The 15005-nt window shown below is 33.4% G+C and overlaps 1 protein-coding gene across 3 annotated transcripts in view; it reads left to right on the top strand.

The window, feature by feature from the left end:
* LOC106474046 (tripartite motif-containing protein 2-like) overlaps positions 1–15005 on the top strand; it is a 39262-nt gene that overhangs the window by 9605 nt on the left and 14652 nt on the right. Inside the window, exon 1 of one of the 3 annotated variants that reach the window (XM_022402426.1) lies at positions 11315–11420. The exons of 1 other annotated variant lie outside the window; for it this stretch is intronic. In XM_022402426.1, the coding sequence (XP_022258134.1) occupies positions 11394–11420 (27 nt within the window). In that variant the 5' untranslated portion in view covers positions 11315–11393. Of the gene's footprint in view, positions 1–11314; positions 11421–15005 lie in introns of those variants that run through there. One more of the 3 variants, XM_022402427.1, reaches the window with a different exon arrangement.

Below are 15005 nucleotides of genomic sequence, written 5' to 3'. Positions count from 1 at the left end.
TTTTTTATTATATCTTATGGAAACGATTTTTTGTTGTTAAACACAAAGTTTCACAACGGGCTATCTGCGCCTTGTCCACTGCGGCTATCGGAACCTGGTTTTTAGCATTTAAGCCCTCAGACTTACTGCTGAGCCACCCGAGGTGTTATGAAGAAGAAGACGTCGATGTAGGACGGAGAAACTTTACAATCCATCTATCTGTCTTGGTTTACAAGCTAACAGACTGATACTATGTTTAGATTGGAAATGGCGAATCATTATTTTATACTAAAAATGTAACAACATTCTACAATTAATAAATTATTTAAATGGTTACCTAATACAACATTTGTATAACTTTTTTATGTTTATGTCAAAATTCCCAATTATTTTAACAGATTTTTTTAGTAAATTTAAGACACACTATAAGTCAACGTAACTGTTATACTATTTATATGGCATTTCTAACTCATACGGCATTACAGTCGTAGTAGTAAAAGACTTATAATAAGTTGTAAAACACAAGAGTTGTAGTAACTTTTATATATGCAATAGGGTATGCAACAGAACTGTTACGGTTGTATTATAAAACAACACTTTCGAGTCACGCATATAACAATTGTTGTAGTGGCTGTACGATCCTTTAATATGACTTCATAGTTGGTAAAGAACAATCAGTTTAATTGTTGACTTTCCATACTTTAGCTTCACATTTGGTCATTGCTTTAAAACTAGACAAAACGGCTCTTATCACCCCCACTATGTGTATAACCAGTTGTTAAGTTTCTACTAATGACAGGATTCATTTTAGATAAAAGAATGACAAGCATTTTGGGGAACGATGTGCAGACTGCGGCACACCCCAGCCCTTCCAAAATTAGCTTTGTTCATTGTAACACGGTTTTTACTGCCTGACGAAGGGCGTCTGCCCGAAACATCGCACAAAATAAAACTAGAAAACGTTTTCATTTAGCCGTGTCAATTTATTCTTTTATCATTTGTTCAAGTTTTTCTTCTCACGTCTTGCGGAGCAACACTCTTTCATTAATTTGTGCTTAACAGCAAATAAACAAGCATAGGCTTCATAGAACGTGCATGCTTACACGTGATCAAATTGGGCACAGTACAAACACTGTAAATGTGTTGTAGAACTCATTTTTGTCCCTCATTGTCTTAATAAGTGAATGTTAGTCGCATTCCCAACAATACTTTCAGCCTCTCTGGATGTGTTTATATGTTCTCAATAATGGTGAATGGTGTCTTGCACAGTAAGCTGTGTGTGACCAAGCAGCGGGAATATCTTATGAAATGGTTTTTAACACTTCCAACAGTCTTCCCCTTTCTCAAAATCACGTAATTAACGACGATTTAGTATCTTAGTACACATCAACGCTTCTCTTCTACCTATTTGGCAGTCAATGTAGGAAGTTTTTCATCAATAAACTCTAATCTATCAAACTGACTAGTGGACAGAAAGTAATTATTTATCGTTTGCTTAAGATTTGCTTTAACCCAGGAAAAGAAAACGTGCGTTAGGTCACGTGCACTACTATCATTATTTTGTTTTATTTGTTCCTTATTCCTTACAAAATAGATTAATTTCATTAGACCAAGAATATAACAATTTTTAAATAAATATATATGCATTACTTTGATATCGTTTATGTTGGATTGAATTCTCGTTTAAGAATGAACTTTGACTGTTTCCTTTATCACTCAGTTTTTCAAACATGAGAATGTAAAATCAACAATTTATCGAGATGGTAATGCTGCCATATAAAGGCCCGGCATGGCCAGGTGGTTAGGGCGCTTGACTCGCAATCTGAGAGTCGAATCCCCGTCACACCAAACATGCTTGCCCTTTCAGCCGTGGGGGCGTTATAATGTGACGGTTAATCCCACTATTCGTTGGTAAAAGAGTAGCCCAAGAGTTCACTGCTGAATTAGGGACGGCTAGCCTAAGAGAGCCTCGTGTAGCTTTGCGCGAAATTCGAAACAAACAAACTGCCGTATAAAACTGCGAAACATTTGATAACTTTCCTGTCCATACAGATTATTCATAAAAAGTACTTTTTATTCGATTACTTTAAACTAAGAATTTAATCAGTCTTTTCGCTAGTATTAAGTAAGGATTCAATTTTTTAGAGAGCAAAAATCATCTGGCGACTAGCAAGTAAAATCCATCCAGTTGGAGGACCTAAATTTGGACTTCATTTCCTTTCTTACAAAGAGGTTTTAATTTTGTAATTTGAATAATCCCTGGAATATCATATACTATCCAGTAATGACCCTAAATGTTAACAATGTAAAACCCAAATAGACGTCACTATCAGTGTACACGGTTACATCGTGGCACCAGGTGCATCAGTCTGCACAGGTATGTTGTGGCAGCAGGTGCGTATGCTGCAGAACGTGTCATGCCCAGCCACTGTGTTTGAATTTGTTGTATAACGAAAAAAAATGATACCACGCCTTCCCATTCCAGAGATCCTATTTTCATCAGAGTGATTTATGTATCTTAACCCACTAACATTTTCTGTGTTTTATGATCAGTATATATATTGAATTCTCTTTTATTATAACGTCAGAGTTCATTCATCTACAATAGCTCTCTTAATATAAAAAAGTCACTTCCACACTCGGACGTGAAAGTTTTGTTACCACTGGATATTAAATTACTGTTTACTATGTTTAAATGTAATAAGTAAGGAACAGCTTCTTAAGCAAATGGGATTAGAGCTTAATTCAAATAAATGCCCTTTTTCTTGAGTTTTACACGTACGACACTAGAATAAACAAGCATTATCCTGCACCCTTGAAACATTTTCAGGAAGTGAATTCTCTTTACATTTTATTTCTTAAAAATGGGAATAAAAACACCTGAAATTCAGAATACAACTTACAAAACACATAAGTGACGGGAAGTTTTTATAGAAGTTTTGGAAACATTCCTATTGTTCTTTGGTTTTACAGTTATTTCTTAATATTGCTTTTCCTGTATAAAATTGTACATGATACGATAATTAGCCAATATTTAGAGGCTTTTGGTGACATTATATTTATTGGTTCTATCACGAGAAGTAAGTGGAAAATGAAATATATTTCCAGTACATCATAGGCAAAGTCATATATGCTACCCAATTGTTCTAGTAATAAAGCGTTTCAACAAGATAAAATATAAGCTATTAAGGCTGATATTATATTTCCACCCTTTTGATAGTGAAATTCCTGCTTATGAGCATTTGGCTATTTCATAAGCAGTTAAACCTACATATAATCTAAATGCTTAACGACATACGATCTGATATTTCTGGCAGTATCTAATTTTATGTTTTATTTCAAAGATTTCTTTTTTTTTTCAAGCCATGTCCAATTTATGGTTTACCATTAACATGTGCAGTTTCACATACACTCACTTGATGTACGTCCACACATAAAGTTCTGTGATCACTGTACAGTCAATATAGATATCTTACACTTAAATACATAGTTTTATTTTATGCATAAAAATAACCCTTTTAGAATAAAACTGATTATGTAACGGAAAATTCCCTTAGCCTAGCACTAAGTAGCCTATTAACATAATTACTTACTATTTTCATAGGTTAGGAATACCTAGGACTAGATTTTATCATGCATAATGTAGCTATCTAAGTTTTTCATCAGTTCGTTTTTATTTTATTTTTCTGAAAATATAGGATCGCGTTTATTAGAAGTCTGTCTGACAGTAGTGGGGGGTTTGAATAATTATGTAAAATGTCATTTTGGTTGTGCGTGGTACTCTGTAGGCTTTCGTTAGTATATGATTCTGTATTTTTTGTAATTTGGTGGTGTGTGATTTAGATACATTTATCCATGATGAGTGTCTAGTTTTTATGTATGGATGGATTGGCAGGATTCTTTGTAGTTGGTGTCTATGACTTCTTGGCGATAAATTTAAACACTAAACAAACAACACACAGTCCACTTGTTTTAAAATAATATATTGAAACAAGTCAACCGTATGTACAAATGTTCGTTGCACTGTTGGTTACCACAGTTGTATCCAGAGCTTTAAATAATCGTCTCTTTTTTTTCCGTCAAAGTCCAGACAGGCTGGTTCAGTTATTTAAAACACAATTTGACAAGACAAATGCTTTGTCTCTACTCTGTTATTACAATACAATCTATGATAATTCACTTTAGAAATATTTATTATACGCTCTTTATGGCTAGACTCATAATTATGCAGCCTAGCTCTATCTCTATAGCTATATCATTAACTAACTCGAACTATTATGATGCAATAATATTCAATGAAAACAACGTGAAAAATGTAGAAGGTTCTAGTAACATGCTGCAATAATACAACAAGCGCCAATTCACAACAGTTGAACTACACAACGTATGATTCGTACATAGTTACATAAACAAACCTGCTATAAACTATCACTTCTAAAAATAACTAAATTTAACACTCACGCTACACAGAAACGGTCGTGTATATCTAACAATGGGCATATGTACTCTATTATTGGTCTGATATATGATTTATATTTTAAGCATGTCCTCTGGTGAGTTGCCTTTATCCTTGACAGTCATACTTCTAACATAATACTTCTTTGCCAGAGTTGTGTTTTAATACTATTTTCAATTGTTACTACTTTAAATTTGAGCCGTAAATTAAACTTAGAAATTTTGCTAGTGTTGCCATCCGGAGGAAAGTAACGTCTAGATAATGTTGTGATTTAGTTTTACTTGTTTTTATAGACTTTGTGATTTAATTTTACTTGTTTTTATAGACTTTGCGAATAGTATTCCTTGTGTTTTGTGTACATTGATTTTGATTCTCCATTTGTTGTAAAATTGTTTTATTTCGTTAAAAATGGTTGTGTGTTGTATGCTCCTGTAGTTGTATTTCAGCACTCTTCCACGTTGTGACATCGTCTGCGAACTGTGAGCAGAAACAGAAGTTTGGGTAACTTAGAGGCAGTAATGAACAGCGTAAGACTAACTACCCCTCCTTGTGGGACATCTGTTTCCGGAGTGAAGTACTCCGAGTATATGCCTTCCACGTTTACTCAGCTCCTATGATCTAGGAAGTTTGACAACCAGTGAATGATTTCACTGGGGAGTCCCATCTTGGACAGTTGGTATCTAAGCAGTTACGCCAGTCTCTGTCGAATGCTTTCTCTATACACACGAGATTCATCTTGCTCGGGGTCTGAGAAGGTCAGAGACTACACATCTAGTTTCAATTCTGAATACCCTCGCTCATGTGAACCGACGTGACCTAACACTGATAAGTGCACGTGCCTGTTAGAAATGCTAATCGGCTCCTTGAAGCTAGCGTTCGACAGAGCGAGCTCTAGACTGCTAGACCAAAAGTGTATAGCCAGAAGGTTTTTGGTATGCAAACGAAGAAGAGTTCGAAGTTATTTACGATCAACGCCATAAACTAAATGTCCCTTGAAGTGATGACAAAACGAAAGGAGATATTATTTTTTATTTGTACATAAAATTGCAGTTATTTAGCTGCCTAAGACCACACACACACACACACACAGAGTCAAACTGCCTTTTCAAGTCTTCCTTTGTAACACAGACTTTCGCGTTAATCGTATGTTTCATTTAATAGATTCGGAAATATACTAAGTAGTAGACATGAATCGGCTTCTGACGGGCATTGAAAACCAAAGTAAAGGTTAGTTAACTTGTGGGACACATCAAGAGGTGACTGTTGAGATATTTCACGCACCTCATAAATGTTTGCACAAAACTGGAAGTCGGACATTTTGAAGGCTTCCAAAGGTAAGCAAAGAAAAGATTTGTTAGTGTGATAAAACTTTCCCATAATTACCATAGACGTGCTTCGCAGTTAAATATATACAATGTCTGAACCAACAGTAGAAGTGAAAATAAACAAAACTGGATTATATCGTGATGGGCTTATCGATTCTGAGAAAGTGCGTTATAATGAAAAGTTGAAGTTTCTGCTTGGATGTGATCCCCAAGAGATAACAAAGTAGGCAAAGAATGTGGCTTTATTACCATCTATTGCATACAAAGACATTATAAATTACTTGTTATAGCCACCAGGTGTATATACTAAAGAATATTTAAAGAGATGCAAAGGGTCTGAAGGAGCATATATGCGAAATCGGCTGTTTATTGGTGTTTAGTGCTCAGCCGTATGTATATTATACATCATATTCAATTTAGCTTGTAATTCCACAACCAAGACCATATCATTTCCCAAACTTAGAGTGGGGCGAAGGACGACTGCTCAATCTTTGAGCACCACCGATTATTATTTTTCAAAATATCTAATTTTAATCGAAATACCTACCAGTAGTTTGAGATTGAAGCATACAATTAATTCGTTAACGGTTCGGTCGGTCATCAATTCTATGTAAAGGTAGTACTGTTGTTACAGTTAAGGTGAGATTAAAAAAAAAAGTACCAAAAACTTAAATAACTTTGATACAAGTACTAAGCTAATACGGGTCTATAATAATAGGGTTCGTAAATAAACATATTGAAAGGATTTATTTTATATATTTGTGTTCTTGCTCATATTTTAATAGATAAATTAAATGTTTTCTCAACGTGACTCTTCGACAAAAAGGGTTTGTATATGTTGGGAAGTTCGGCTGAGGGGGGGATATTAATTTTTTGAAGCTCTGTTAAAGAGGATTTTAATAACTTTGATTCCTTAAAAAGTGCTAAGTTGCAGTGCTTGCTCTTCTTTTCACTAGTACTTTTATATAAGTAAAACATAAATATACAGTATGTCTCCGGATCATATACTTCACGTAAACTCTGAAAAAAAAAAACTAATATGTTTCTTCTTTTCACAAAAATTATAATAACTTGGAAGTTTCTACTCCCCTGCTGGTAGCTTGAGAATGCATGGCTGTCTTAGCGAAAATTCCAAGAATTCCTTTCCCTTCCTTCTTTTCTTTGAATCTTTATGAAACAACTTTGAGACGTTTTAGACGGCGTTGTTTAAATAAAAGTGTTTCTTGGCGGTGTGCGTTAATAACTAGATTTTATGAAGCTTACTAGCTTTAGAACATGCTGTATTCATCAAATGTTCCGATTCTATCGGAGCAGTATTTGTTGTTGTTGTTCTGAATTAAATGTTTAAGGGTTAAAATATATAATTGCTGATAATAATAATGTCCCACGATGAGCCTGCAGTAAGTGTACGGAGTTTAATATCCGCGGTTCGTTTCCCCGGGTTGGACAGTCCGTTTCTAGCCCATTGTGCAACATTTGCACTAAAACAGACATCAATAATAACCATAATCCATGAAACATCTCTAATAAAAAATTAATTTAAGATTGTAGGCGTAATCTTAGAAACCTAGACGACCCACTTTCTGTCTCAGTCGAAGCAGCATAAAGTTAAATCATACAAGTGACCCAGGAAACGTTGTACCGAGTTTAGTTATTCATTACCCTATGCGGTAATCCAATTGCATAAGGTTTTCTCGGATTTAAAGGAGTTGAATATAACCGGTATGAAAACATTGGTGTAATTTATCTCTCCGTTAGTACTTAGGTTACAAGTTGTCCTCATTACATGGACGCCTGTGACATTAAACATGGCACCCTGCACGTTGTATATAAAGTTGCCAGTTGTAGTTTCATGACCTCATCGTATGGGCTTAGAGCCCGTTCTAAAGTACCTGTTACCATGCTTGTTATAATCAACACAAGTTCTATTTCAACTAAGGGTAGACATCTATGTCTATTAAAAACTCAAGCTCAATCACAACATTGGTCTAACTTCTACAAACATGATTTTTGCGTTATATTTAACTTCCCACAGAATTTAATTCTAAGATCTGTTCTTAGAGAATTTTTTTAATATACTAAGCTTCCTCTCCTTGGACGAAGGCTTGTTCCCACATAACAGTATGTTTCCATTGTAGTAACTTTACGTTCCGTCTTAGTCTAAGGGCTGTTCTTGTAGAACTATTTTCTTTACAGGCAACTTACATTTTATCTTGGTCTAAGGCCTACCCCACACAGAACATTGCGTAATTATTGCGTTTCATCTTGGTCTAAAACCTGTCCCCACAGAACTATTTTCATTAAAGTCAACTTCCGTTCTATCTTGGTCTCACATCAAAAACTGACTGTGTTTGTTATAATAACCTTGTACTCCATCTTGGTCTAAGGTCTGTCCCACACAGAACATTGCGTAATTATTGCGTTTCATCTTGGTCTAAGGTCCATTGCCACAGAACTGAATTTTTTCTACATAGGAAACTCACGTTCAACTTGCGTTCTAATAAACAATACGTTTTGTCTTATAATAAAGCCTGCTTCAAAAAAAAAAAGACTTTTTAGTAAACTTAAGTTACTCCTGGGTTTATGGCCTATTTCATAGAACTTTCTCATGTGTTATAGAAAATTATGGTTCAAAATAAGGCCTGTAAGGGATCTCTTAAACAGAACTAATTCTTACGTCATAATAAGTGTAAATTAAATCTTAACCTAGGATTTGCTGCTACTGGCTTGAATATTGTGTTATAACAGTAGTAAACATTAAAAAAGTTTACTATTACAGAACTAAGTCTATAATGTAACTAAAAGATTGAAACAAAGTAATTTAAAGTGATAAAATAGATTGGTATCTTTATGTGAAACGCTTAATTTATGTGCGTATTTTTCGAATCAAATTCAATAATTATGAATTGTTAACGTCGCACCAAACTTTATCATCTTAGTTATAGACATTAAGAAATAAACTATTAATACTTAACCTGAACTTATAAAACAGTTGATAAGTAATGGAGTCAATGTCGTGTTTACCAGATTTCATGCACATAAAGCAGCTAGTGAAATCTTGCGTTTGTTACCCAGTATCAATAACTAATGGCGTATTGATACATTAGCTGAACTGTATCACAAACTATAAGCAATGAATTGTTAACAGCTTACCTGATCTTAACTAGAAGTAATAAGGAATAAACAGTTTATAACTTAGCTGATCTTACTGATGGGTAATAATAATGAGTGATGGTGAAATCCAACCTTATCTTATCCAAAAACAATGAGCGTGGTGGCTTAAATTGTTAAAATGTGCCTTCATAGCAAACGCTTGTGGGTTGTCCTTTTAGATTAATTAGCATAGTTCTCGCATGGTGCGAGAGTAGTCTTCGATTCGATCCCAAACCAAGGAAAAACAAAGACTTAAATTATCCCCCAAAAGAATTCGTCAACTAGTCTGAGATAACAACATAAGACCCGAGTACGGGTCTTGTTTGTGAGAGGAAAGAGTGTGGTAGTTTGAGTTATTAAAAAGTGCAGTTAATATGGCACCCGCCTGGCGTGAGAGAGGTCTTGCAAGGAAATTCAGAAATTTAAATTACCACAAAAATAACGTTGAAGAAACCTTGCATGATCTTACTCAACTAGAAAGAATTACTTGTTTGTAATTAAGCACAAAGCTATACAATGGACTATCTGTGCTCTGCCCATCACGGGTGTCAAAACCCGGATTCTAGCGTTGTAAGTCCGCAGACATACCGCTCTGCTACTAGGGGGCAAAGAATTACTAAAATACTGTGTTACCTTACTCCAAGTCCCCCGATGAGAAAACGATAAATTTACAGAATTACAACGTTAAAATCCATGGTTCGATTCTCCATAGTGGGCTCAACAGGTAGCCCAATGTAGTTTTGCTCTGAAAAAAACCTTACTCAAAAGAAATGAAAAATTTACTGATCAGATAATACATGACAATATTACGAAATCCTACTCAGAAATAGTAAGTAATAAGTTGTTAACATTCTACATAAAACATTAAGCTGTTAACAACCTCTATTATGTTACTCAGAAACAATATATATTGAGATGTTAACACCCTCCATTACGTTACTCAAAAGCAATAAGTATTGAGATGTTAGCACCATTACCCTTCATTATCTTTCTCTGAAACAATAACTAATAATAAGTTTACAACCTCCATTATATAATCAGGAACATTAAACATTGAGGTGTTAAAACCCTTCATTATCTTACTCCGAAACAAATATCAACTCTTATCTAACTTACCAACATCTTTCTTATAAATTTTAAGCAATTGTTAATATTTCCATCGCTTTTATTTAATAGCAATTAAGTTAATGAAATGCTGATACTTTAAGTGGCTTTATTGAAAAATAAAGAACTTTGAATTGTATTTGTTCTTACTCCAAAGCAAAAAATAATAAATTATTGAGTAGTCCACGTGCTGCCGAAGAAAGTTTTAGCATCGCCATTATTAAGAAATGTTGGGCAGAAAAAAATTAAGTTTATAATGAAGATATTTATTATCATCTTTATTTTATTAACCATAACTTTACTACGTCCAAGAAAAGAGAAGCTTAAGAACTACCGAGTAACTCGATAACATTCAAACATTCAAAATTGGTACTCGCAATTTAACAAATACTCGGACTTGACACACCGAAACACTTTAATTCTGCTCTTTATTTTTACACCAGAAACCTGATAGTAACGACGTAACCTGAAGATTACACTTTCTTCGTAAATTCCTGCAATTTACGTTTCATTCTATATCTTAGTTAAACTACATATTAAGTGTAATTTGCTGATAACACAGAAAATAAGGAATGTGTTTCTGTTGTTAGTATGATGTGGAGTTTAAATACAACATTCGATTATCAAATTTATGTTTGTATGTAAAAGCAAAGTCAGGTAAAAGTATTACAATGCAAGTTCACAGTTGATAAGTAGTCGCCCTTTTAGTTATTTAAAACTAGTCATTCTCCTACAGAGTTGTAGTTAATGGCTGAAAGCAAAAACAATCTCATTCTTCTGTGTGCTATTCCGCTGGGCTAATAGTCCACGACACGCAACTGGTTCCCTTTTATCACAGACCGTCGATAGGTTGGCACTGCTTGAAGCCCACTTGAAGAACTAGGCATGGAACGTGTCTTGCCGCAGGTAAACGTTTGTGTTAGACCCAATCACGTGACATTTTTCAACTTTAACCCTTTATCGCTGATGGCGTTCCATTTTGCAACATAAACCAATTATCTGGCCATGTAAGAATGTTTCCGGATTGAAAACTTTGACTCCAATCAACAGCCTGGTATGTGAAAAGAGCAAATCGTAGAAAGTAACTCCAACAGTAGTGCCTATCCATCTGCCCACCGTGGTTGGCCTGGTTGATGACTACCTATAGTGTCAGACGGTGACACTTGCCAGATGAGTCCTCAACCTAATTAGTGTATGCTTGCAGAAAGCAACAAACTAAATGCGATTGTATAGGGAATTAGAAGCTTATGTTCAACAAAAACTACTGTTTATTAACCTCAAGATTGACGTTGTGATTTGTTCTTCTCTTATTCTATAAACTTAACATAAATTTTTTTGTTTTCTCCGAAACTGCTACGCAAAACGAGCTAGTTAACATGATGTTATCCGTGTATTTTCGTCAGGTAAGGTTTCCTGTAAAGTATACAATAATAGTAATCCATTTATTTTCGTCAAATAAGTTTTACTCTGCAAATTACTTATCCATGTATTTTCGTCAGGTAAACTTCACTCAGAGCCTGATCCATGCACGTTTATCGGGTAAGACGACACGTACACCTAGCAGTAATTTTAAAATTAAGTCAAGTATATTTTGTTCTGTTAATTATTCATGTAATGTTGTTAAATAAAGTATGTTGTGCGTACTATCCAGAAATTTAATTATCGTTTATTTTTCAGGTCTATAAAGGTTACTTAATAACTTCTTTCAAGTACAATTTCTCATTACCTTACTTGTTAATATATCTTCGTCAAGTTAAATATATTGTTTACTTACCAGTAGCCTATTTATCCATTTCTTTCTTTAAATAAATGTACTGTGTACTTACCAGAAATTTACTTATCCAGTTATTTCGTTAAAGAACCCTAAACTATATTTAACAGGATAAGTAAACTGGTGGTTACTACACGAAACATTTACTTAAATAAATAAATGGTTGAGTGATGACTTTGTGCGACTTTTTTATGGATAAGTAATAATTTTTTAAGCTTTCTAAGTGCATTTCTGACCACTACTAAACCGTTTACTTTATCACTGAATATTTGTGAATCAATATAAAATTATTTTTGACACAATGAATTTTAAGAGAGTAACTACCATCACATCCTTCTTATCATATATCCCATTATTTTCCTTCTTCTGTCATATTAATGGCCTTGTAATTAGGAAAGCACAAAAGCTGTTAAATATGCCTAAGCCTAAACTACAGGCGTGAATTAAAACTTCTTAGACAATAACATGTTTAATCTTAATTCTTTCATTACCAAAATTTTATTAGGTCTTACTGCATTCATTTATTGGCTTGAATAATTCGTACGAACGATTCCACCACCGTTTACTGTTGAAAATTCCAAAAATAACGAGAAGAAAAATATAAACAGGATTTCCAATTATTCTGCCAAATGTAAGAAGAAGAAATTTGTTTCGACAAACTTTCAAATAACACTGACTTTCATACAAGAAACATTACTTTTGAACAGAGTGTACCTGAAAAATGACAAAATAACTGATACATAGCAATCAACGACTTTTCAAAGAAGCGCTCTGTCTAGGTTTTGTAAAATTTTATAGTCAACCACTGAATAGAGAAAAAATTGAGAAGTATCTCAGTAGAACTAATCAACCATGGGTTGTTTTTCATTCAGCTACACTTGAAAGTTCTTCAGCTTTTACTGTTGAAACCCCACGCTATCTTTTACACACATAACTTTTATTAACACGTGACATTCCTACTACAGAAAGTAATTACTTCATTTTTTCATATAATTTAATTGTTAACAGCCCTTGAACCACCCCTGAAAAACAATTTTAAAAGGCAAAGCAATTACATTACTTATTGAGTAATTACATTATTTACAGCTATTAGTAATGTACTTCCCTTCTCAGGACTCTCCCCCCCCCCCCGAAGACGGCAGCGTACAAGCAGTCGAAACTAGGATATAAACTAATTGATAAATAGTGTATACTACTAATAATAATACAATTAATGCATTGTGTTTTTAGTTGTATTTTACCACAATGAACCTATATTTATATAGGTCATTATAGGATATGAAGAATGTGTATCATTTATGCTCCTAATTTATTCTTCTGAAGTATTTAATAGATAAACTGTTTAAGATAACAAAAACAAAAATATTTAGTTTTTTAACTATTTAGTAGTTAGAGTTGTGTGATGGTAAAGGCATATAGGAGAGTAATCAACAAATAGTGCGGATCCATGACACACCCATCAGAAAGATGGCATTTATAGCCTTCATAGGTGCCATCTAGTGGAAATTTATAATGCTACATTAAAATCAGTAAATGTTAAATTCTGCAATTGTCCCTATTATATAATATACAATTAATATTCATTCTAGGCTTCGCAAATGTTATTAGTCTGTGTATTCAAGTCTATAGAGTTACTGTGAAAACATTTATTGATTAGCAACATTCAAAATATATACACTGAAATATACTGCGTGAATTTTGTACATAATTATGTTGTCCCATAAAAAGGACATGGATTTATCAGTTAAATAGGTTTAAAGAAGTTCTCGCCATCTACAGTTAGGAAATAGTCCATTCTTAAATTACTTTAATTGGTAGTATGTACCTAACACAAACAACTTAAGTTTGCAAAACTTACTACATAGGTTTCATTATAAAATATATTTAACGTGGTGTAAAATAATAATAGAACTTTCAAAATAATTATATTTCCAAGAAACATTTAAAAATGTTTTAGATGCAACGGCAGGAATAATTAACATCGTAAAAACTTGGTAAAATAATATTATAATTTATTAATATATATTCATGAAATTGTAGAGGGCGGGACGGTAAGAAAACCTGGAACCGAGTACTCGCTGTGAAAAACACTTGGTAGCCCAGGTCCTGTTCGAGTAATAAAAAAAAAACAAATAAAAACCTCTTGAATTACATTTACCGCAACTATTAATATTTTAAGTGCATAATATATTCCGTATTGGAAGCCAGAGGGTGGCGTATTTTTATTGTTAATGGATAGCGGAGTTAGCACTGACATAAACTTAGAAGAAAGTTTATGTTTTCTTTCAGATTTACTTATTAAAAAGAAGAGTAATCGCCCATCTTTTATTTTTCTATAAAAGCTTGAAAGATATACCGTTAGTTAAGAAATTTCAGTATTAATGCAAAACCTGTCTCAACTTCGTCGTTATTAACAAGGTCAAGACCCACGTTTACAACTGTTTGTTGTCATATTTTCGACATTTTATTTTGATTCTCAAGTTAAATTCTCTACTATATTAATGCTTAAACTTTTATTTCATTTCTTAGATAGTCGTTCCTTGATCTTTCAAAAAAAAAACATAAAAAGAAATAACTTAGCATAGAAAAATATGTTTATACCGAAAATAGATGGAAATGCATATTTTACGTGTCCAGTGTAGAAAGTAATGCAGGATTAACATTATCAATCAGTGAAAATAATGTAGTTATTTCTCTTTAGTAAAACCTAAGATTTAGAAGAAGACAAACTTAATAAAAATATAAAACAAAAATATAAATATACGGCACAATAATAGAATAAGTTACATTTTTTAATGAAAATAAAAACAATAAATAACTCGATTGTCATTAAAGTTAGGATAAAGAATTATTGTAAAACGAAGACCGGCTACTGATCAATTCCTAAAGCAAACTATGTCTCTTTGCTTGCAATTTAAAGGCAGGGTACTATTCTAAAAAGTTATCCTATTGTTTATGGTATGAGTTACCCTCTTCAACCGTGCATATTTTATCTATATAACGATCCTAAAATACGGTTTTTGATATTCTAAAAAGTAGATAATAAATATAACTACGTTTAATCTACTGTCTTGTTAACTACCAACAGCTGAAAGTTTAAATTTTGACTTTAATAGAATTTAATACAACACCTTTTGGTCATGCTCTTCTCGAATAATGTATCTGTTACGACAGCGGAAGTCACGTGACGCTAGTAGCGTGCGTGATGAGTTTCTCA

Source organism: Limulus polyphemus, unplaced genomic scaffold (genome assembly GCF_000517525.1).
Source record: "Limulus polyphemus unplaced genomic scaffold, Limulus_polyphemus-2.1.2 Scaffold6755, whole genome shotgun sequence".
Taxonomy (NCBI): domain Eukaryota; kingdom Metazoa; phylum Arthropoda; class Merostomata; order Xiphosura; family Limulidae; genus Limulus; species Limulus polyphemus.
Note: the sequence above shows the minus strand (reverse complement) of the source record. Positions and strands in the feature narration are given on the sequence as shown.